Below are 24,908 nucleotides of genomic sequence, written 5' to 3' on the forward strand. Positions count from 1 at the left end.
GTTTGGGAAGTTGCCTTATTGTGCGTTAGCAGGACTGACACTAGCTGTCACTTTTTGATAATGCTCTGTCACTTCCTCCACTGTAGCGGGCCAGAGGAAACAGATGTGGACTTGATAATTACCAAGAGGACAATTGTGTAGAGCGCGGAGGTTTCATGATAGTGTTTAAGTCCAAGTTTGAACTTTATAGTAGATAAATATCAATAAACAGCATACTAGCAGGGTTGAGTTGGAATTTACCCCAATTCTTGAATGCACTCATGAAGTGGAGAATTGTTTAATTCAAGTTATGGAATTGAAATTAGAATGAATTGGAAAAACATTTAAATCTTTGGAATTCCATATTTTTACATGAAATGAATGCACTTAGTATCAAATATTGACTGCAGGATTTGTTTTAAATCATTTCAACTTATCTAAATCTCCAGTGTGTAGCTAGGCTGTCTGAACACTGACATGATCAGCCTGAAGGAATTGAATTTGAGGAATTGTCAGTGATAATATTGACTTGGGAAATTAATTCACCGAACATAGGAATTGAGACTGACCTGGAATTTGAATTAAATGGAATTACACAAAGAGTACTTTGGCCATTAAACTCGAAGAAAAAAGTATAATTCAAGACACCTCAGAATAAATGTTATTTTCCTCAAAGCTTTATTGACTTACAGAAGCGTTGACAGTTGTGTTGGTCTTGTTTGTGTACATGAAACAGTGCTTCAATCCTTCCCATGATTTTGGTAAATTAGAATAGAAAAAAAAAAACAGCCATTGCTCAAAGTGTTGCTATGGTCTAAGTCTAACAGCGCAAGTGTAAACTAGACTCAGTGTGGTTGCATCACAAATGACACCCTATTCCCTTAGTGCACTACTTTTCACTAGAGCCCTATAAAAAGGTAGAGCACTATAACATAGAAAAAATAAGTGTCATTTGAGAATTGCCCAGTGTCTGTGGTCAAACAGAAACATTCAGTAAAGCTGGTTTCATCTCCTCTAAACAGTGTCTATCCTACCTAGCAACACCCCTACCAGATCAGCAAGTACCCTAACATGTCATAAAGGCACTTTTAAAGCTGTTTTTGTTTAGTTTTACTCACAAACAGAAATATCCCATTTTGCTTTCTCATCCCCAGACAGTGTATTTTCCCCCCAGTATGCTGCTGCTAACTATTTTCTCTTCTCAATAGAGACATGCTATGTGATGTTCACTCCAAGTCATCATGGTTCTGGGTGGACTCATTGATCACCTGAAGAGGAGAGGGAGGTTATAGTGAGTATGGCAACACTTTACAGGTATAACGCATTATAACATGTCATAAGAATGTATGTGCCTTTGTGATGTCTTAGTATCAGGCCACAGTGGACTTGTGTCTAACATGAAAGTCAAACGGACAGACTTTCAACTCAGCCGTCACTGTTGTTATGCATTCTTAATTCTATAGATTTAAAATTCTAGTACTTACATGACCATCTCTAGTTTCAATGGTCTTGATCACAACCTTCTTTGACAGGTTGTCAATCATTGGTCTTGCCTCCAGCATGGATTCTGCAATAAGACAAAATATTAAATAGAGTGCAACTTGGATAAAATGATATTGAAATGTTCCACTCAGGCCTCCCGGGTGGCGCAGTGGTTAAGAGCGCTGTACTGCAGCGTCAGCTGTGCCAGCAGGGACTCTGGGTTCGCGCCCAGGCTCGGTTTTAACCGGCCGCGCCTGGGAGGTCCGTGGGGCGCCGCAAAATTGGCCCAGTGTCGCCCGGGTTAGGGAGGGGTTGGCCGGTAGGGATGTCCTTGTCTCATCGTGCACCAGTGACTCCTATGGCGGGCCGGGCACAGTGCGCGCTAACCAAGGTTGCCAGGTGCACGGTGTTTCCTCCGACACATTGGTGCGGCTGGCTTCCGGGTTGGATGTGCGCTGTGTTGGGTTGTGTATCGGAGGACGCATGACTTTCAACCTTCGTCTCTCCCGAGCCCATACTGGAGTTGTAGCAATGAGACAAGATAATCGTTTTTAGTAGCTACTGATACCACAAAATTGGCGAGAAAACGGGTTATTTTTAATTTTTACAAATGTTAAATAAAAAAAGTTCCACTCAATACAACACCATATTAACCCTTCTAGTCAAATCGGTAACTGAATTGAATTATTGCATACAACCTTTATGTCGCCATATAAGCGGTTACATTCCATTACATAATTTCTTTGAGAAGGACTTTCAGAATCCCATCTATCCATAATTGAAAGGCTCAACTGCATCAATCGGAGGTTATACGAGGCTAGTGCTGCTGGTTACCTGGTGAAGTTGTCAAGCTAGTGTTAAGTATATCCTCACGAGTAACATTCCCACAGGAGGTAGTGCTCTGTTCTAAAGCTTTAAAGGGAACCTACCTCTCAGGTTAAATGATGAGAAGTTGGGCATGGGAGTGGTAATTCTAGGAGGGATGAAGAGACAGAGGGGGTAGATAGAGAAGGAGAAGCGCATTAGACACAGCTTGACGTTTGAAGTTGAGAAACTGGCATGCAAACCACTGAAACACTAATCTTCCTTACAGGCCCGTTTAATACGCTTATCTACAGTCCAGAGGAGAACACAAGATAAAACCTTTTGTTTCAGTCTTGACTCATCTGTCTCTTGTATAAACCACCATAAACACCGAAATAAACACATTGTGGACAAACACCAACAGGGAAATATAGTTCCCTATATACATACACACACCTCCCCCTCATTAACTCTACTCCCTCATTCTCTGCCCTCTCTACTTTCTCTGCTTATGTCACCTGCTCCTCTCTTCCTCCAGCAGCTTGGTAGGCATCTGTCCATCATGACCTCACCTGCTCTCTTCTCCCTCCAGCAGCTTCCTGTAGGTGGCGATCTCTATGTCCAGGGCCATCTTGACGTTGAGAAGGTCCTGGTACTCTCTGAGGTGACGGGCCATCTCATCCTTCATGTTCCTGATGTCGTCTTCCAGGCGAGAGATGGTGTCCTGGAAGTTATTAGCCTCGCAGCCAAAGCTCTCCTCCAGCTCCCTCATCTGACGCTCCATGGACTCATTCTACACATAGGTTGATAAGAGATGACTGATCGTCTCAGGTCATTGTCTGATGCTACACATTTCAAAATTCTCTGCAAGGACACTTCCAGAAATTCCATTAACATTGTATTGCATCTGGGTTGTTAAAGTCAAGTCTTGGGAGGACACCAGAATGCACTCAGTCAGCAGAGGTGGTTTTGCTAGTCTATTTTTTGCATTCAACCACTCATTTCATTAAAGTTGCATTTCATCAGGAGATTCTGCCAGTACTCCTCACTCTAGTAGTACACTACATTTCCTCTGGAGTGAGATGTCGGGTTTGCTGGAGACTCACGAGCGAGGCCCTTTGCTCCACTAGGAGCTGAAAGGAATAAGGCCAAGTCAGTCAATAGAGGAAGTGAACAGGGAAAGTACTTACAGTTCCTTTGAGAGAATCCACCTCACAGGTTAGGGCCTGTACCTGACGCCTGTACTCGTTAGCCTCCTGCTTGGCCTGCCGGATGGCATCGGTGTTACGGTTTGCAGCCTCCGACAGGTCAGCAAACTGAGGGGGATGGGGAGAGATAAAGATAGATGGGCATGTGAAAGAGCGGGCAGAGAGGCCTTGTTAGTCATCATTGGAGATTAAGGCTTTTTAATTAGCCTTAATTGATGTGTGGGAGTCTGAGGCAAGGGGATAGACAGAAGGGGAGCGTGAGCAAGAGAGAGGGACTTGTGTGAGAACTCTGCTCTACTCCTGAACCCTGAGATTAAAAGCTGAACGCTCAGCCTCTTTCTCACCCTGGCTGTAAGCCCAGACATTTAGCCTTAACACAAAACAGGCAATTTGTCTCTCGCACTCTGAAAACACTTCTACAGCATTAGAGAAATCACTTTGTATTACCTTTTATCCAATACGCATTGCCCTCAAATGTTTCCATTTAGTTTTCCATGGAGAAGATCAATATGCTTTAGAGCAATGCACCCTGCGGTCACTCACAGACCATTGTCATTGACTCAGTGAGTGGTCAGCTGTCCACTCAATCCACTGAGCCCTACAGCACCATCTGGCCTGTTAGGAGACTGAAAAGCTAATCCTACAAGGAATAGCCCTGCTAGACATTTCACTCTGTCATCCCTAGAGCGATCACTGCTGCACCTGCACACCAGAACTGCTACTGTGCTTTGTCATAGTAGGACAGCTTTGGATTCATAAAACAGTCAACTAAATAGCATTTGCAAGCAATCTTCAAAGATTTAAAACCCTGATGTTGTTCGGCTCCATAGCAAGACACTAGCCTACTACGTCCTCTCAAAGTATAAACGTTCATTGTGATTAGTGACAGACGGGGCCAAAGAGACACGAAGCCAGTGTAGGGATTGAACGACAGGTGGAGGACAGAGTGTGAGGGGGACACAGCTGCATCCCAAATAGCACCCCCATTCAGAGCACGACTTTTGACCAAAGCCATTTGGGACACAGTCATAGTGTGAGTGAGGGGGTACTGACCTTGGACTTGTACCAGTCTTCAGACTCCTGGAGGTTCCTGCTGGCCAGGGTCTCGTACTGCACACGCACGTCCCTCAGGGCAGCCGTCAGATCAGGCTTGGCCACATCCATATCAATCTGGACATGCTGATCCTGGATCTGTGCCTGCAGCTCAGCAACCTCCTACAGAGTGGATAAAGGAGAGGGACGGTTACAATACTGACTCTTAGATCAGAAGGTTACCTCAATGGCTAACGTCCAATAATGTAGCGTGGTCACAGGTGTGTTTGTTACAGTATACTCAATGTAGATGGGTTGTTGAGTAACTTGATGTATATTCAGCAAAACCCCTTCAAAAAGGTATATTTCAAATTGATTTAGCTGTTGAACTTCCTGGGGGGTTCCTCCTTGATCTAAGTCTTTGCGCCACCTGCCATGCATTTATCCTCTAGACAGTAAATCCCAGACTTCCGATCCGCTGAGAGTGTGTAATCACCATGGCAATGACCCTGCTGGCCAGGCCAATACCATGATCCTCTTAGGCCTTGATGACGGCGGAGGTGGTCGGACACAGACTGTCCGAACTTGGCACAGGTGGGGGTGTAAGGTTAGATGGCCAGACTTAAGTGACAACACCATGGTCATCTGTGAATGTCTGTCGGGACAGGTGAGACACTTGGTCATACAGCTTCCTAATAAACACAATCCATTGGGACAGGTGTGGGCCTCAGGTAAGGTTGGAGATGTTAACCACTGTCAGTCTCACCTCGTCATGCAGCTTCCTGAGGAAGATGATTTCCTCCTGAAGAGACTCCACCTTCCTCTCCAGGTCCAGACGAGCAAGGGAGGCATTGTCCACATCCTACACAGTAAAAATGTAGTACAAAGTTTTACATCACATTCTAGATCCCGTACAGTGGCATTGCAGAAAATAATGGTCCACATGGCATAAATGGGCATTGGTGGAGCATGGCACTTGCGATGCCTGGATAGTGGGTTCAAACCTGGGCCCACCTGTACATAAAATGTTTGGATAAGAGTCTAAATGGCATAGAAAGAGTTTCATGCCAAAAATCTACACATTTTCTCAAATGTTGGTAAATTAACCTTTGTTCTTTAAATAATTAGATAGTGAAAAAAACATCTAATCATGGGATGGGGTTGTTCAATGACATGTATTCGTTTGAAATCACGTGAGGGTTTCATGTCATATCAAGATGCTATATCCACCTCACTCTCAAAAGACAAGTTCAGTCAACTGTAACAAATACTTAATTTTCAATAAAGAAATGTACAAATTATACACGTGACAATTTGTTATGATTCAATAACGTCATGAGTCATTTAGCAGGTGGTCTTATCCAAAGGGATTTACACTAAGTGCATTCATCTTAACATCGATCGCTAGGTGTGACAACCAGAGTCAAAAATACAGGACACAAAACATTCCATGTCAGGTAAACAATGGCTATATAGCATTTTGTCTAAAAAAAAGTGCACCTAAAATATATATATATATATTTTTTTTGCACACATGAAGCAATCATTTGATGAAAAAAACAAATGAAGTGTGTATAGCATTTTGGAAAAAAAACTATTATAGAATATACCTTTAATCAATCTTCCAAATCCAGAGACATGGTCTCCTTATCATGTCTCAGGTAACTTCTGTATAATGCATTGTATTACACCCACATTTTTCACATCTTGAAGGCCTGTCAGTGCTGATCATCTTGAGCCAAACTCCCAGCTTCCTGTATACCATGGCATTAAATCACACAGAAGCAATTGTTTCCTGTATTTAAAAACCCTAATGAAGAATAAGTGAACAAGCAGCGTAGTTACTGGGGGAAAATAATCAGATATATATATATATATATATATTTTTTTTTAAATCAGCCTCATGTCAATAAAGCTCAATTTATAAGTATTCCCAGCATAAGTGCGTTACTGCTGGACACAGATTGCTGGCTTCTGGTCTCAGCTCTGTCACCCTCTGGCCCGGATGTGGAGAGCCCTTATTGCCAGCGCCAGATGTACTTGAACAAACAGTCAGCTTGTCTGCTGCCTGCCGGCCGACCAGTGTGCCGAGGTCAGTCAGTGCCACTCACCCACCCCTCATCCCCACCACTGGTACCGCCCACGCAGACAACAGCTTGCTTTGTCATTTAACCCACAACCCCCCTCTCCATCGCCTCATCAACAGAACAGAAACAATGGCATTGGAGAATCAGCTTTCCTGCCATAATTTCCGACTGGGACAAAGCTGTCCATTGAGCTCTGTGTTTAAAACAGACAGTGACACGGTGGCTGGCCCGGACCAGACCAGGCCTGGATGGAGGAGAGCTGCTGTGGACCTTCCTCTGTTCGGTTCTGACAGACGTGTCAACAGCTGGGTTCTTGTAACATTATATTTGACAACCTCACCCCACTAAGTGTTCCCACTGGCAATTCCCCAAGGGGAGAACAAATGGATAAAAACACAATGAGGCTAGAAAGTGGCATCTTGATAAGGATGAGATATATACAGAATTCTAAGAATAGGGATTAGGTTGCGTATATGTTATCGGGGAGCTCCACTCGAGTTCATGTTCACTGCTCATTTGAATGGGACTGCATTCTGAATGAGGAGCCCACTGAGGTGTAAGAGAGGATCGATAACCACCAAGGTCCTAAGTAACAGCTGCTCCTCACTGTAAAGCCACCAAATTAATTAAAACCAATGGAGATTTGATCTAAATCCCCAAAATACCTTCTAAAATGTCTAGAGTAACACTTGAGTAGCCAGCATGAGTGGAAAGGCACAATCATTCTAATGTAAACTGCACACACTTCCCTCCATGAGTGAACAGCAAAAACGTTTTTATTTTACCAGGGCGTGCCACTGAGACCAATGTCTCGTTTGCAAGGGAGCCCTGCATCTTACAATTACATACACACACTCGTGTCAAAATGACTTGTCAAATGGAGTTGGTTGCAACACACCCAACATGGCTGGCTGTTCCGAGAGATTGTCACTGGAGGTGAAACATCTCTACATGGGACCTATGCTACCACGCAAAGCAACGTCAACAGGCATGAAGTTTATCGTCACATTTCAAAAGACATGCTTTAGTAGGAAAAAACTATCACAAGTACTCAGTATGAAATTAACAGGACTATGTAGTTTACTGTTGAAAATAAAGAGATGGAGTCATGTATAAAAAAATAATGTTTGTTGTGTTTACACATTTTTTAGATGAATGAAACAAATGAAGGAGTACTGTGAATGGGACTTTCTACCATACCTGTCTGAAGCTCTGCAGGTTGTGCTCTGCTTCCTCTTTCTGGATCATCTCATCTTGGAGCCTGAGAATAGCATTGGAGTGTATTATATAATGCATTTCAATTGCCACACCCACATTTGGCGAGGAAGTCCTGGAGTATGGAAGGCTGTGGTGCTACTCTTGAGGTCGACTGTAATATCACCATAACATCTAGAGTCTTTTATCTGAGTTTACTTTCACCAATAACTTACTCTTTGCAGTCGGCTACAACATTATATACCTTCTTTGCCATATTATCTGAAGTACAAGAAAGGAAAATCGTTCCCCTTTCTTTAAAAACCGCTAAAATAGTCTAATAGAAAGTTACAATTGAAAGAATGAGTTCATTTAAGTATTTCGTGATTGCATAATATGTTCAGTGCAAAACTGTATCCAGGCCTTGAACAAAACAGCTAAAGCTATGACAGTGAAGAGCGCTTAAAAGCCTGTAATCTGCGTGTAGTTCTGGGGCTGTGGACTAATGGCATTACAAAGAACTAAAGAATGCATGGGCCGTTGCCAAGAGAAACATTTGGGGGAATTAATGCATGTATTCCAACAAAGGTCTGGAGGAACAAACTGAAAAGGGACGTGTAGTGCATTAATAGCTCATATAGTGCTTCAGAGATGGGGGGGGGGGACATTTAGAAAATTAAATACAGTCGTTGCCTACTTCTCTCTGAGCCTCTCGATGTCCTCTCCCATGTTGTCCCGGTCCACTTCGACATGGGCTTTCTCATTGGTGAGCTGGTCCACCTGCCTCCGCAGATCCCTCATCTCATCTTCGTACAGATCCCCGATACGGGACGCGCCTTTGCCCTTTAGCTGCTCCAGCTCGGCTAACAGGATCTTGTTTTGCTGCTCCAGAAAGCGCACTTTGTCGATGTAGCTGGCGAACCTGTCATTGAGGTGCTGCATCTCCGCCTTCTCGTTGGTCCGGTTGGCTTTGAACTCCGAGTTGATGGCATCGGACAGCGCGAAGTCCACCGTATCCGACGAGAGCCGGGGCATCGGGGCGCTGCTGCGAAGTCGGACATTCTTGGAGGCGTAAATGCTCGGCGGAGCGGAGGAGACGCTGTAGGACATCCGAGAGGAGCGCACCGGGCTCGAGTACTGGCGGCTAGACAAGGTGGACCGAGCCATCCCGACACTGGGCCGTCCTTCGCCGCCGAACATCCTCTTGTAAGAGGATGAAGAGGTGGTTTGCCTGTTGGTTGTCCGGTTCATATTGTAATCCTTTGGTCCCTAAGGTTTCTTCTTTCTTCAAAAAGCAGTGTAAATGCCTTCTCTCAAATTGGACTTCCACTTCAGTGTGTGATGAAACCTCTGAACAGTACTACCCCAGCGAGAACTCTGCAGTTGACCAATGTCGGATTTTATAGTCCACTCCTTTATGCAAATCACATGTGGGTGTGATTGACGAAGGCCGGAACCTACCAGTGAAAACACTGGTATGCGCGCTCATGGCATTAGGCCATTCTTCTATTGTCCGGTAGAGCCTTTTGTTCGGAGGTTGTTTTTTCCCAGTTGCCATTTGGCAAAAGCCAGGACACATCCACAGAGACACAAAAAGTGTTTACTGATGGACCTTACTGTTTTAAATATAGCCTATAGGAGACTTCGCATGTAAGGGTGTGCCGTCGTGACATCCTTTTAAGCATCCTTTTACGGATATTTTTATCTTCTGGTACAACATTTCTTTCAAAAACTGATATTGGTCACATCCTTAACTTAATCATTACAGGGCCCATAATAAAAAAATAATTTGCATGGGATTGCCAAGAATACAGAATTATGCAGCCTAAATAAATAATTTACGGAACTATGTGATTTGGCTTTTCTTCTACATTTGATATGTATCATTAGGCTAACCACCAACATGTATCCAACATGAGAGTCAAGGTTGATAAAGAACTGAATGGCACTCATTATTCAGATCAAAGTTGACTCCCCCTTCCCCCACCCCATTTTATATGTGTTGCTATGGGAATGTGCATATTTACCTCACAGACTTGACCCTTCCCTCTGGAGGGTTTTATAAGTGCACACACACTATAGCCTGCATCTCATCTTAATTTCTTTGTGTTGGGGGAAAAGGTTTAGGTTTCGTATTGCAACATTCCCTCTTGACATGAAAACTATTCAAGCTGACTGTTTCCTTATATAGCATGTGTCTATTTTAGCAAGGTAGAAAAGTATTTCAGGCAGGTTTTAGGATATAATGTAGACTTAATTATAATAAAATACAATAGAACAGAATATAATAGAAAATCACAAATTTTTAACTAATGACATTACAGTGTATTACATATTTATAAACCGCATGTCGCCTAATATAATTAACAGGCCAACTAGCTACAGTCTTTACAGATAATGTCTATGCAAATTCCAAAGTTCGCAATTAAGTGCGCCTGCGGAACCTTAATATCCGGAACCTTTCTTTTAGTACTCTACTCTGATCGGAAACGCACCAGTAATGCTTGTTTACAATGTGTATGCTGTTAAACCTAGATAGCTCAACTTAGGGACCAAACATGGAAAACCTCAGAGTACTAGAATTGTACAGCGGGATCGGAGGAATGCATTATGCATTAACAGGTAACGTTATGTGAAATATGTAACTGTTAGCTCGTCACTTGTGAGTCTGACTTTCTTTTTGTGTCCAAGCATGCTATAAAATGGCTAGCCGCGTCCGCTAACGGTAGCAAGTAAATTGTTTTCTTACTGTTGATAGCTAGCTAGCGTTATCTTGTTCTTAATTGGAGAGCAAATACTAAGTTATTGTTTGCAAAGATGACTGGAAATTGATTTGCAGCTAGCTTCTAGCCTAGTAAATCTCGCTAATTTACCCCAACTTTCGCTCATGCTCAATTAACCAAGGTTAATAGCACCTGTCCAGCCAACTAACCCTTTTTAATTCCAATAAAGCACATTTTTCTTGAAGTGTGCACTCGTTCACTACTCCCCACAAATCTTAAAGCATTGGATTGGTGGAGGCATAGTGGACTAAACTCCACTCAATGGTGAAAGAAGTTTCAACTGTGGAGTTTATTTCGTTAGTGGAAGCATGGCTAGCGGGAATGTCTACTATATTTCTTATACCAGTCATTTCCTTTCAATTTAGTGAAAGGAAGTGAACGAGTGTACGCTTTGCTCAGGCAGTGACGTTCATTTGGAATTTGAAGGTTGACGCAGCCTGTCATGCTTTGACTTTCAACAGGTGTCACTGTCGGTATTCATAAAGTCTATGGGACAATACCTGTTGATCATTAGATTACCAGGCTCATCAGCAAACCACTAGGTGTTAGTGCCTACTGTTGTAAATTAGCTGTCCCATCTTTTTATTTTGTTATTTTTATTTAACCTTTATTTAACTAGACAAGTCAGTTTTTCATGTTGATTTACACTCCTGTTTCTTTCGCTGTGCAGAGAGTGGTGTGGCAGCAAAGGTGGTAGCTGCAGTGGATGTGAACACCACAGCCAATGAGATCTACAAACACAACTTCCCCAACACTCCTTTACTTCCCAAGACCATAGAGGTGAGCACTCTTAGACCTGTCATTGAGGTCCCGGGTTCACAAGAGTTGCCATACTGCATTCTTAACCAACAGGCTACACTTCTGGGGCACACTTTACCAAAGGAAATAAACAATTTAACTGAAATTGTCAGCTCATGTTAAGTCACATACACCTTCACTTTGAGAGACATTCAAAGTGTCAAGGTTAAAATTAAAGGATATGAAAATTCTTACTAAAGTCTCTCAATCAAACAGCGATTTTAGGTTAAAGAGATTATCTGCTACATTTGTATACTTTTTAGCCAATAGATCTGAAAGTAGCCTCATGAGCCAAAAGTGGTCCCTGAATATTGTGTACTACTTCACATATGTGCACCACATCAATACACTCTCTCGCTCACTCTGCTGTGTGCATCTTGCTAGTGGTCACTCAAATGGTGAGGGGCTGATGTTCGTTGGCTAGAATTTGAATTGCTAGGGGGCTGGCCCACATGGGGGAAAATGTAGGGTTGTCTGCTCTGTCAGCATCCAGTCAGTCATGATGCACAACTTGCACTGTCTTCCTAATAATATAGAATAGTCAAGCAGTTATAGGTCTATGTGTCACTCTCTTCAAATTAGCCCAGACAAAATGTAGGGAAAATGGCACAGCTTCCAGAAAAGCAGTCACTTTCAAACTAGGGATTTCGTGGCTAATTAGGGCAAGACAGTAATTCTGCTCATAAATTATGAACTACACTTTGACCTATCCAGCCCAAAGCGGGAGGTTTAAAAAAACACTTAGTAGTCGCCAAAGTTCCAGAACATTTCTTTAAAGCTGTAACCTTCTAAATGTTGTCTTCGTTTCAACAGGAAGCACTTTGCTGACATGTGTAGATAATTCAGTCATTTCGCTGTTACTATTCTTAGATGAGTTTAAGTGATCTTTGACCTGGATAATAGAAACCAACATGGAATTCTTGTCAATTAGTCTAGTCCTTATACAAGAGTAGCTGTTATTGACACAAGATTGTTAATTTGGATAAATATGCTTTATTAATAGTGGGGGCGTACCACAAAATGAATGCCTTTCATGTCCATTTTATATTTTAAGTAGAAATTGTGCACAAATATTGCATTTTAAAAGCCTGTTATATTAAATGAAGTGCCCTTTTTAATATAGACCATATGGCTAATTCAATCAGATTGTTATTATAAATATAGACTTACTAAAGTGTCAAAATTCCGCATTTTGACATGTCCCTCTCTGCACCCTCTGTTACTACTAGGAAGATTTGAACCCACTTAACCCTAACAATTCTCCATGTGTTCAACATCATTGTAAAGCTGTGGTTATTTTGTTGTTTTGACAGTCATTTATGAAGATTCTTATTTAGGCTATTTCATGTGATTAGCCTACTGATTCATTTACTTCTGTCCCTAATTTTAAGGCAAACCCTATGAACGGAACTCTCTTTTTAACATGGAAACTATTCCTTAAAAAATAAAATGACGAAGAAACATTGATCATCTAATACTCGAATCACAGTGTAAAAGCTGGTTCTGTTCTTTTTGGCCATTTGCTGTTTTGTACTGGAAAACCCAGCGGATCGAGCATAACACATAAACCATGTTGTGCATAGATACAAGCTAGAAATGTTTTAACAATTACATTTCTCTGTGAAGCTTGCATTCAATTCCTGCCCAACCTTCCATTTCCCCTGTCACAAGGGGATTTATGGCTGATTTATGAGGATATCGTCAACCTTATTACTTTATTTGGCACTTAGTATAGTCATTCTTTATTTAACCTCTTGAGATGGGAAAACATGTGTTTTATTCAATTAAACGTGCTCTTTATGACAGAATGTAAAAACTAATGTGAAATCCAAAGTTTTTTCAAAATGTCTGAAAAGTCACTGACTTGGTGGAAGACCCATTGAGAGAGGGCCTACTCCTTTAGTGTTGCATAGTCTAGGATGTATTTGTTTGTTTATCTTTTCCCCACATAATCCCATGACTTGTGTTTTAATAGGCTGTTTGAGGTCATTTAGTAACTGAGGAGCAGTTAAGTGAGGGGTAAAGGTTGTGTGCTCTGTCAGCATCCAGTCAGACATGATGCACAACTTGCACTGTGTTCTTAACAGGATAGAATATTCATGCTGTTATAGGTCTATGCGTCACTCTTCAAACTAGCCCAGAGTTTGGTAACGGAGATTTTTTTTTTTTTTTTTTTTTTTTTTTAAAATATATACCAAACAAAAAACATTGATTTTAAAGTTTAACAAACCATAGAACTCTATGCACAATTACTATTTTTAACACATTTTACCAAAACACATTTTAATTACATTTTTATATATATATTTTTTTATATACACTACCGTTCAAAAGTTTAGGGTCACTTAGAAATGTCCTTGTTTTTTAAAGAAACTGTCTCTAACCAGAATAGAAAGAGGAGTGGGAGGCCCCTGTGCACAACTGAGTAAGAGGACACAAACATTATAATGTCTAGTTTGAGAAACAGACGCCTCATAAGTCCTCAACTGGCAGATTCATTAAATACTACCCACAAAACACAAGTCTCAACGTCAATGGTGAACAGGCGACTCTGGGATGCTGGCGTTCTAGGCAGAGATTCTCTGTCCAGTGTCTGTGTTCTTTTGCCCATCTTAATCTTTTATTTTTATTGGCCAGCCTGAGATATTACCTTTTGTCTTTGCAACTCTGCCTAGAAGGCAAGCATCCTGGAGTCGCCTCTTCTCTGTTGACGTTGAGACTGGTCTTTTGTGGGTACTCAACTGGTCTAAAGAAGGACGGTTTATTGCTTTTTTAATCAGGACAACAGTTTTCAGCTGTGGTAACATAATTGCAAAAGGGTTTTCTAATGATCAATTAGCCTTTTTAAAATGATAAACTTGGATTATCTAATACAACGTGCCATTGAAACACAGGAGTGATGGTTGCTGATAATTGGCCTCTGTACGCCTATGTAGATATTCCATTAAAAGCCAGCTGTTTCCAGCTACAATGTTAATGTTGTAAATGACTAATGTGTACACTGTATTTCTGATCAATTTGATGTTATTTTAATGGACAAAAAAATCGCTTTCCCCAAAAACAAGGACATTTCTAAGTGACCCCAAACGTGTGTGTGTGTGTGTGTGTGTGTGTGTGTGTGTGTGTGTGTGTGTGTGTGTGTGTGTGTGTGTGTGTGTGTGTGTGTGTGTGTGTGTGTGTGTGTGTGTGTGTGTGTGTGTGTGTGTGTGCTATAGGACTCCCAATCACGGCCAGTTGTGATACAGCCTGGATTTACAGGAAGAAATGTGCAGATACAAAGTTTGGAAACAGAATAACATTTAAAGAGATTTTACCGTAATTCTGTTACCAAACTTTGCATCTGCATTTTCTGTGTACAGTTTCAAAGTAGGCACAGTCATTTTGCATAGAGTTGTATGGTTTGTTAATCAATATTTTTTGTTTGGCATGCATGCTTTTAAAGTGACTAGACCTGCTTCCCTTTCTGTAGAATTGCCCAGAAGTAAATGGAAATGATGTTATTGTAGTGTCTTAAATCCAGGGACATAACCTTACCTGAAGGCAATATAAAGGCTCATAAGCCTGAATGCTTATAACACATTACACAGCAGTATACCTGCAGGCTTTTAGTATGATGTTACCAAATATTTTATTGGTTGTAAAAATAGAGATTCATGTTATGTGCATACCACTGAGAGTTAATGGTTACACACAGACTTACACTGAGTAGGTTTCCATGACATAGACTGACCAGATAACAGCTGTGATCCCTTAGTGATGTCACTTCAATCAGTGTAGATTAAGGGGAGGAGAACGGTTAAATATGGATTTTTTTGTTGTTGCCTTGAGACAATTGAGACATGGATTGTGTATGTGTCCTTTGCAGATGTTGAATGGGCAAGACAAAGATTTAACATAAGTGCCTTTGAATGGGTTATGGTTGTAGGTGCCAGGCGCACCAGTTTGTCAAGAACTGCAAAGCTGCTGGGTTTTTCACGCTCAATATTTGTGTATCAAGAATGGTCCACCAGCCAAACTTGGTACAACTGTGGGAAGCGTTGGAGTCAACATGGGCCGGCATCCCTGTGGAAAGCTTTCAAAACCTTATAGAGTCCATGCCCTGATGAATTGAGGGTGTTCTGAGGGCAAAAGGGGGGCGCAACTCAATATTAGGACGGTGTTCTTAATGTTTTATACATACATACATACATACATACAGTTGAAGTCGGAAGTTTACATACACTTAGGTTGGAGTCATTAAAACTTGTTTTTCAACCACTCCACAAACTTCTTGTTAACAAACTATAGTTTTGGCAAGTCGGTTAGGACATCTAGTTTGTGCATGACACAAGTAATTTTTCCAACAATTGTTTACAGACAGATTATTTCACTTATAATTCACTGTATCACAATTCCAGTGGGTCAGAAGTTTACATACACTAAGTTGACTTTGCCTTTAATCAGCTTGGAAAATTCCAGAAAATTATATGGCTTTAGAAGCTTCTGATAGGCTAATTGACATCATTTGAGTCAATTGGAGGTCTACCTATGGATTCAAGGCCTACCTTCACCTCAGGAAAGAAAATTGTAGACCTCCACAAGTCTGGTTCATCCTTGTGAGCAATTTCCAAATGCCTGAAGGTACCACGTTCATCTGTACAAACAATAGTACGCAAGTATAAACACCATGGGACCACGCAGCCGTCATACCGCTCAGGAAGGAGACGCGTTCTGTCTCCTAGAGATGAACGTACTTGGGTGCGAAAAGTGCAAATCAATCCCAGAACAACAGCAAAGGACCTTGAGAAGATGCTGGAGGAAACGGGTATAAAAGTATCTATATCCACAGTAAAACAAGTCCTATATCGACATAACCTGAAAGGCCGCTCAGAAAGGAAGAAGCCACTGCTCCAAAACTGGCATAAAAAAAGCCAGACTACAGTTTGCAACTGCACATGGGGACAAAGATTAGTACTTTTGGAGAAATGTCCTCTTGTGTGATGAAACAAAAATAGGACTGTTTGGCCATAATAACCATTGTTATGTTTAGAGAAAAAAGGGGGATGCTTGCAAGCCAAAGAACACCATCCCAACGTTAAGCACACGGGTGGCAGCATCATGTTGTGGGCGTGCTTTGCCATGGTGCACACCATCATGACCTCAAATGGGTCCCTATAGGAGGAACATTTGTGGGAACTGAAAAAGTGTGCGTGAGCAAGGAGGCCAACAAACCTGCTGCAGGAGGGACTGGTGCACTTCACAAAATAGATGGCATCATGAGAGGGGAAATTATTTGCATTTTTTATTGTCATAAAATGGGTCTTCCAAATGGACAATGACCCCCAAGCATACTTCCCCTGTTTGAAGTTGTGGCAAAATGGCAACAAAGTCAAACAGACCTGCACAAGGCTGGGATGGGACCTGCACAAGGCTGGGATGGGCTACAGGACAACAGGCAAGCAGCTTGGTGAGAAGACAATAACTGTTGGCGCAATTATTAGAAAATGGAAGAAGTTCAGGTTGACCGTCTGCCCAGCAACAGCCCCAAAACATCACTGCTCTAGAGGAGATCTGCATGTAGGAATGGGCCAAAATACCAGCAACAGTATGTGAAAACCTTGTGAAGACTTACAGAAAACGTTTAACCTCTGTCATTGCCAACAAAGGGTATATAACAAAGTATTGAGATAAACTTTTGTTATTGACCAAATACTTATTTTCCACCATAATTTGTAAATAAATAAATTAAAAATCCTACAATGTGATTTTTCTGGATTTTTTTTCTCATTTTGTCTGTCATAGTTGAAGTGTACCTATGATGAAAATTACAGGCCTCTCTTCTTTTTAAGTGGGAGAACTTGCACAATTGGTGGCTGACTAAACTTTTATATATATATATATATATATATTTGCTTTCATAATCAGTCTTATATACAGTAGCAATGGCTTACATAGAAAGCTGTCAATCAGTCATAATTCCATAGCACAATCACAGCTTTGAGTATAAGATGAAATGCTTTTTTATTTTTTTAATCAATTAAAACAAAAATTGTATCTGTCATTTTGTGTAGCTTCAAAGTATTTTTGTTTTGGTTTCAGGGAATGACATTGGATGATTTCAACAAACTGTCGTTTGATATGATCTTGATGAGCCCTCCATGCCAACCTTTCACTAGGTATGTGCGCGTGTGTGTGTGTGTGTGTGTGTGTGTGTGTGTCCCTAAGACCTGGTGTTAACATTTACAGATAATCTCTGTTAGTTCATAGATGTGTTGATGAAGGGACACTGCAATCGTCTTCCTCTCTGTAGGATTGGGTTACAAGGTGACATATCGGACCCCAGAACCAAGAGCTTTCTCTACATCCTCGACCTTCTACCAAGGTTAGACACATACATTTACACTCCCTATTCATCTTTCCACTTGGTCACTCTTTCCAAGGCCTTGTTTGTTTTATAGGTAGCCAATAGGCCTACTCTGTTTTGTACTATTTCTAGCCATAGGATTGAAGTTCATTCATTCTTTTCCTCTACTGTAGTTACTCAGTTTCCCCTCTTTGTTGCCTAGCTAGTAGCTATTTCTGGAGTCATTAATTCAGTTCCTGGCCTCTGAAACCATTGTTCGACACCATCGTGACCATGTCATTTTCTTACTCATTACATTCTGTTCATAGATAGACTGATGTAATAATATCCTGTTGCATATTGCACATTCAGAGTGTAATAATATTAGCATCCATATGAATTCACCTCTCTGAATTATGTCTTTATTTTAATGAATAAATACATGCTGTGGGGTTTGACCCTCATCTTTCCCTGTAGGCTCACCAAGTTGCCACGCTTCATTCTGCTGGAGAACGTGAAAGGCTTTGAGACGTCCTCCGCCAGGTAACCATAGAGACGGGAGTCCCCTGCTCTGGAAGGTCGCCATGGTTACCCTGTTGGTGGCCAATGGGGTCCCGGGACAGGCTGTGTGTTTAGCCTTTCTCTGTCGCTGTGGATCAGATCAGTGTACAAAACTTTCTCTGAGCACCAGAGAGCCCACTTCTCTACTAAGTCCTGTAGGCCTATACATTTTTCAGCTAAATGCTATTTTTTCGATTTTGGGGGGCACATAATTTCTCTAGAGCCCCTTTACTTTTCAACTGTCATGTACAGTGCATTTACTACAGTCTTGTAAAAAAAAAAACATGATCTTACGTTGTCTGTGAGATGGCAGAAGATATGCCAAGAGTGATGTCTGAATAGTTTTTTTCTACTCTGCCTAGAGACTCTTTGGTGAAAATGCTAAAGGAATGTGGATACAACTATCAGGAGCTCATGGTTTCTCCTACATGTGTAAGACATCACCTTTCTTTACATTTGCTTATATTGAAATGATGAGCAGCATAGTGAGCTTACACATCTTCATTCTGTCTATCTCTGTTCACAGCTGGGGATGCCCAACTCCAGACTCCGGTATTTCATGATTGCCAAAGCACCACCAGGATCTTTCTCCTTCCACACCACTTCAGAGGTGGGGCTCGGGCACCTTAACATCAATCTGTATTATGTTATGGATAGGATGTACCTAACTACATGTACTGATGTCTACTTTGCATTCCTGAAAGACAGTAGCTCCATACACTTTTGGGCAACATTGTCTTCATATACATTTTGTAGACAACATCCTGGTTTTATGTCTTTCTCACCACCAAGTAAATAATGTGAGGTAAACTTATTTCCTCCCATGACCAGATCCAGGAAGGTTTCCCGCAACCCGCAGACAAGGTCTTATTAGAGCCCAGTTCTCTAATCTCACCTAGTCCTACTTCAACCGCCTACCAAGAGGAAGATCACAAGGAAGATGAAGGTGGTATCCTGTACAAGCTGGAGCGGGCTCAGGATGCTGAGAGGAAGATCAGTCAGAACAGAGACCAGTCCCTCAGACAGATCAGTGTCTACCTGGAGGACCAGGGAGAAGGGGAGATGGAGCAGTACCTCCTTCCCACGAAGACCTTGCTGCGCTACGCTCTGCTCATGGATATAGTCAGGCCCACCTGCAGGAGATCTGTCTGCTTCACCAAAGGGTATGGCATTAAGCTGCGCTGGAGCATAGACACAGTAGTTTTTTTTTTCCTGGATCAAAAAGGGCTTTAAGTGGTAAGCCTGTCGGTGCAGCTGAATTTCAGAGAATGTTTTAGAGGCCCCCATCTTGGCGGTGTAGTGACTTTTAGGAATTTGTAAGCTTAATTTCCTGCATTTGAAAACATTTCTCCATAGAGCTGAGAGACACTTTTTTTCAGCTTTTAAAGGAATTTCCTGCAATTCGACAGTCTGCTATGGAGCTGAGAGAAAATGTTGCAGTTTTAAAGGTAGACTTGACGTAGATGCAGAAAGTAAACAACGTAATGGGTCAATTTCTGCAACAACAACAGAGCGTTGTGCGAGGCTCAACTTCTCCGGTTTTGGTCTCGTGGCTCCCGCTCTGTAAGTGTGAAGCGAACCCGTACACATAAATCTCGCTCTACAGTGCTGCTTGTGGCAATGTTATTTCGCTGAGTCTACCGCTAAAGCTAATTTCCTGCAGTTCTATGCATTTTGCCATGGCTAATGCTGTGTACATTTGCTCAAACTTAACAAAATCCATACTGCTAAATTCATTGTTCTGGGAAATTTCAATTCTCCCTGACTGTCTAGCTTTTATTTAGGTAATTGTTCATTTTCAAAGATTATATTATATAAAATATTCAGGTTCATTATCTTCTACATACTTCATATCTGGTTTTAGTCATTTTAAATTTACACTGAAAGCGTTTATCCATCCCCATTATTCTAATAACATTTAATTAAAAAATATATATATACAGTGCCTTCGGAAAGTATTCAGACCCTTTGCGTTTTTCCACATTTTGTTACGTTACAGCCTTATTGTAAAATGTATTAAATAAATACTTATCCTCAGCAATCTACACACAATAACACATAATGACAAAGCAAAAAAGTTTTTTGTAAACCGATCGAACATCTCTGGAGAGACCTGAAAATAGCTGTGCAGCAACAACTCCTCATCATACTGTACCTGACACAGCTTGAGAGGACCTACAGAGAGGAATGGGAGAAACTCCCCAAATACAGGTGTGCCAAGCTTGTAGCGTCATAGACCAAGAAGACTCGAGGCTGTAATCACTGCCTACGGTGCATCAACTAAGTACTGAGTAAACCGTCTGAATACTTATGTAAATGTCATTTCCGTTTTTAATTTTGAATAAATTAACACATTTTTTAAAAAAAATGTTTTTGCTTTTTTTATGGGGTATTAACTTTAGAATAAGGCTGTAACCTAACAATGTGGAAAAGTCAAGGGGTCTGAATACTTTCCGAAGGCACTGAATATATTTATTTCACACTGTTTGCACTTTGGCGACCCGAAAAAAACACTAGGCGGCCCGCCGAAAGATTTCAGTGGCAGAAAAACAGTGTAGAGTAGCACAGCTTTACATCATATTCTCACTTAATCTAGCCTGGGATAACATGCATTTTACCCTACATGTTTTCCATGTGTTGGTATCATTCTTGTGTAAACTTTAGTATTTGCTGATTTTTGTGTCCCCTATTTTTCCACAGCTATGGACACTACGTTGAGGGAACAGGCTCTGTGCTTCAGTCCTGTATGGAAACCGATGTAGGTTTTTGACCTTACAACCTTACACAAGCCACACGTGTCTTCTAATAGATCACTTAGCCAGCTTATGGATACGTCCACCATCGCAATGTCTAGTAGGTCTTAGACCTGCCTAGCTGCTCCATTACCTCTCTCAATGTGTAGATTTTAATGTGACAGGAAGCAGAAGTGAGCAGGGTGTTGCATGTGCCTAGGAGAACAGGGTGAGCTCTGCCCTGACAGATATATTCTTTGTTTTGCGTTTCCCCTCAGATGGAAGCAGCGTTTAAGTCTCCGGAGCGTCTGTCTGATGAGGAGAAACTAAATCAGCTGTCCAGGTTGAAGCTCCGCTACTTCTCCCCCAGAGAGATAGCCAACCTCATGGGCTTCCCCAAGCACTTCAGTGAGTCATACACACCCATTAGCCAATAACATAAGACGTCTATTTGATTAGTTAGTCAATCAAGAATATGTCCAATCAAATGCAGTACAAAACTCCATAAATCATAGGCCTTATACTGTAGGCCATGTGAGGACCTTACTCACAAAGTGCTGAAATGAAAACTAGCCTGCAGCCTATACTAGTTAATTAGTTTGTTGTCGTCACAGCAAACACAGCACGGCTAATGCCTAGTCTTCTGCGCTTGGTAGTTTGCGCCATGTAACCAGGTTAGTTACGGTGAGTGCTAAGCCTAGTTGGCTGTTGTGTTTTTCTGTGCAAAGGTTTTAGTGTAAGGAGCTTTCTGGGTTGGTGATATAATTAGAGAGTAGAGGACGTAGGAAGCCGGCCAAGGTAACAAGATGAGAGAGACCAGAGAGTAAGGGTCTGAGGGCTAATGGGATGACAAAAGAAGGGATCTTAATACTAAGCTAACATATGGAATTGTTTTAAGGTGATCATTTCATGGATAATTTAATTTTTGGACCCTTTTAGGTATAAAAAAATATATATAGATATGTTTGTTTGGGTTAAGATACAGAATTTGGCCTTTACTACTATAGAAACTCATCGACTAAGACATTCATAAATGGCAAAAAAATGAGTCAAAAAATAAATCATAAGGAATAAGGTTTTGAAGTGTCTGTCTTTTTCTAGGAGATATAAGAAAGCTCAGGAAATATACAATTTAATTTGTACACATACAAACCCCTTGACTTTCCACATTTTGTTACTTTAAAGCCTTATTCTAAAATGTATTCTAAATTGCCCCCCCTTCAATCTACTCACAATACCCCATAATGATAAAGCCAAAACCTGTTTTTGCAAATGTATTAAAATAAAAAAAACTTAAATATAACATTTACATGCAGTACCAGTCAAAAGTTTGGACACCTACTCATTCCAGGGCTTTTCTTTATTTTTACTATTTTCTACATTGTAGAATAATAGTGAAGACAACACAACTATGAAATAAAACCAATGTAATCATGTAGTGTAACCAAAACTGTTAAACAAATCTAAATATATTTGAGATTCTTCAGAGTAGCCATCCTTTGCATCGATGACCAGTTGCTTAGGGTCATTGTCCTGTTGGAAGGTGAACCCCCCCCAAATCTGAGGTCCTAAGCGCGCTTTCCACAAAATGTGGAAAAATTGAAGGGGTCTTAATACTTTCCGAATGCACTGTATTTAACCCCTTATTTTTGTTGGCTCAAAACTACTTCCATTAGTTTGTATGTGTTACCTTCAGACGAGTAAAACGGAGAAAGTCACCCCTGGCCTACAAAGGTTTGGCCTTTTTATAGGACATACCATTCAGGCGCTACAGACGTTTTCGTGAGAAAATGAGATGTCTCATGATCTGACAAACACAGCTGTAGCTTGGCCACCTTCCACCACAAATGCGGAAGATCGACATAGGCGGACTTGGTGGATTGAGACGCAGCCCACATTTTGATGGTGGTTTTTTCATTATGTTCCTTAGACATGTGTCAATAGACTCTCTCTTAATGATTTTAATGAGGTATGGGCATTTTCATAATACTGTTTAGTCACTTGACAATATTGGGAAAAACTAACCTGGAAATCAGGATCTGTTTAGTCTTGTTCATAGGATAATAGGATAATATGTGACATAATGATTTTGTGTTGTTTTTTTGCAGCTGTCCCAAAGAACATTTCCACCAAGCAGCAATACCGAGTCCTGGGGAATAGCCTGAACGTACATGTGGTCGCCCGGCTCATAGAACTCTTGGTATCCTAACCAGGCATATGCAGTTCGTGGTATCCTAACCAGGTGTATACAACTCATGGTATCCTAACAAAAAATACTATCTGCCTCGGGAAAAATACTGTTTTCCAGTGTATGTTTTATAACTGAGATAATGTAGCCACAGTCTGTCTGTCCTACAGTCCACAGTTGATCCAGTGGGACAAGTTGCATTCTGTATTTATTGACCAAACTGTGTAAATGATGTTCTACATGACATGGATTAGAATCATGGAATCAACCTTTGCAGATGCCTTTGCTAACTGAATTAAATAAAAATGTTTTTTGTTACATTATTTTGTTCTGATTTTCTCAACCTGTATGTATTGTGATGGTTCTTCTTTTTGGCAGTAATTATGAATATGATTTGAGCCTTCCTCGTTTGTCAAGGAAGTTGAAAAACCTTTTCATCTTTTATACATGAGAGAAACTCTTCATCTCATTTGGACCGTGCACTCATTTGAACCATACACTAAGGAATAAGCTTCAAACAGCCAGGTCCCTGCATGAGTTACTGTTAGCTAACTAACGTTCACCCCAGCCGATCCTTAACCTCTGGTTAGTCATCTCTTAAATCATGTGATGGCTCGTGTCAGTCACCCAATAAAAGGACATAACCGGTATATAATTGTGTTTAAAATGCCCCCCCCCCCCCCTTTCATCGTTGAGTAGGTTTGGGTGTTTTATGGTTCTATGTGGCTGCCAATGCCTGCTTCCAGAAGAAGACCAGTAGGGACAAAGTGCACCCCTGTCCCTTTCTAGAGGCATTAGTGTTATATCAGATCTGTACGGCAGTATAGTGTCTGAAGAGCAGGTGTCCAGGGACCAGACTCTCTCTCAGCATGGCTCGGATACAGCAGCTCTCCTGGTTGCTCTTCGGCCTCCTCTTCCTGGTTGGACTACAGTGTGACCAAGGGGAGCACACCGCCCAAGGACCTCGCAGCAAGAGGGACATCAGTAATGACCAGTGAGTTTGGTGATGAGAGGATTTTAGTGATGGCTAGTGGTTGTTGGAATTGTGGTTGTAGTTTATTTTGTTAATCTGCAAGAATGCAGTGTCTGATAAAAGCAGTTGTGTAATGTAATAATTATCTAAAGTGATTGAATTTGTTACATAAAACTTCGCATTATTGCAACGGGTAAAAATGTAGTTATCTGGAAATATTTTCGCTTCAGTCAAGCAACTCTGCTCTTCAAAGCTCAACCAAGCATCACCTCCAAAGGGTGCTTTTAATCTATTGCTATTGGATAATGAGCTCATTTGTCATTGAAATCCCCCCCAAAAGATTAACAGCATTTAGTGCCTAACCTACATGCTATATCATATCTTCTGTATAGTGGTACATGTTGTGTGTGTCTGTACAATTAAAATGTTGATACATTAAATCTGTTCACATGTAAATGAATGATTTGAAATAAATATCTGGTCCTCCTAGGCCACGCATGTTATCAGAGAACGGTCACCTGGTCTTTTCCACCCATAACAAAGAGATCCGCTTCCAGACCTCAGGGTCAGGCAGTGTCAAAGTGGGAGATGAGGACCTCACTCAGCTGATGAGTCAGGTACACACACACGCGAGAGAAAGTCTTAAATGGATAAACATATCCACATTGACAGACAATTTGTACAAATGTTTTCATATTTTGTACCATCTTATCGAAAGGCATCCATCTTTGTTAGTTTTTTTTCCAGCTAAAGTTGTAGAAATCA

At 41.2% G+C, this 24,908-nt stretch overlaps 3 protein-coding genes across 4 annotated transcripts in view; 2 read left to right on the plus strand and 1 right to left on the minus strand.

Moving 5' to 3' along the window:
• Positions 1-634: 634 nt before the first annotated feature.
• On the minus strand, positions 635-9,174 carry vim (vimentin). The gene is made up of 9 exons (XM_024374678.2): positions 8,484-9,174; positions 7,793-7,853; positions 5,272-5,367; positions 4,527-4,688; positions 3,456-3,581; positions 2,838-3,058; positions 2,391-2,434; positions 1,464-1,546; positions 635-1,247 (listed from the first exon to the last, which is right to left on the minus strand). Exons 1-9 carry the CDS (start codon positions 9,035-9,037, stop codon positions 1,206-1,208), a joined length of 1,389 nt encoding a protein of 462 aa, XP_024230446.1. The 5' UTR covers positions 9,038-9,174; the 3' UTR covers positions 635-1,205.
• Positions 9,175-10,249: 1,075 nt separating this feature from the next.
• On the plus strand, positions 10,250-23,488 carry trdmt1 (tRNA aspartic acid methyltransferase 1). The gene is made up of 11 exons (XM_024374681.1): positions 10,250-10,408; positions 11,240-11,349; positions 17,446-17,522; positions 17,657-17,728; positions 18,167-18,232; positions 18,613-18,682; positions 18,777-18,860; positions 19,082-19,413; positions 20,951-21,008; positions 21,261-21,390; positions 23,091-23,488. Exons 1-11 carry the CDS (start codon positions 10,345-10,347, stop codon positions 23,189-23,191), a joined length of 1,164 nt encoding a protein of 387 aa, XP_024230449.1. The 5' UTR covers positions 10,250-10,344; the 3' UTR covers positions 23,192-23,488.
• Positions 23,489-23,585: 97 nt separating this feature from the next.
• Positions 23,586-24,908, plus strand: part of cubn (cubilin (intrinsic factor-cobalamin receptor)) — a 52,703-nt gene continuing 51,380 nt past the window's right edge. For both annotated transcript variants that reach the window (XM_024374679.2, XM_024374680.2), the window contains exons 1-2: positions 23,586-24,164; positions 24,634-24,760. In XM_024374679.2, the coding sequence (XP_024230447.1) occupies positions 24,040-24,164; positions 24,634-24,760 (252 nt within the window). In that variant the 5' untranslated portion in view covers positions 23,586-24,039. The remainder of the gene's footprint in view (positions 24,165-24,633; positions 24,761-24,908) is intronic.

This window comes from Oncorhynchus tshawytscha, linkage group LG16 (assembly GCF_018296145.1).
Source record: "Oncorhynchus tshawytscha isolate Ot180627B linkage group LG16, Otsh_v2.0, whole genome shotgun sequence".
Lineage (NCBI taxonomy): Eukaryota > Metazoa > Chordata > Actinopteri > Salmoniformes > Salmonidae > Oncorhynchus > Oncorhynchus tshawytscha.

Bases quoted from the DNA above. Each gene is read 5' to 3' on its own strand.
- vim (XM_024374678.2), bottom strand. From the start codon at position 9,037: ATGAACCGGACAACCAACAGGCAAACCACCTCTTCATCCTCTTACAAG. The intron at 5,368-7,792 runs GTATGGTAGAAA...TTTACTGTGTAG, and splicing joins ACCTGCAGAGCTTCAGACAG to GATGTGGACAATGCCTCCCT. The intron at 1,248-1,463 runs GTAAGTACTAGA...TCTCCTCTTCAG, and splicing joins TTGAAACTAGAGATGGTCAT to GTGATCAATGAGTCCACCCA.
- trdmt1 (XM_024374681.1), top strand. From the start codon at position 10,345: ATGGAAAACCTCAGAGTACTAGAATTGTACAGCGGGATCGGAGGAATG. The intron at 10,409-11,239 runs GTAACGTTATGT...TTCGCTGTGCAG, and splicing joins AATGCATTATGCATTAACAG to AGAGTGGTGTGGCAGCAAAG. The intron at 18,233-18,612 runs GTAACCATAGAG...TACTCTGCCTAG, and splicing joins TTTGAGACGTCCTCCGCCAG to AGACTCTTTGGTGAAAATGC.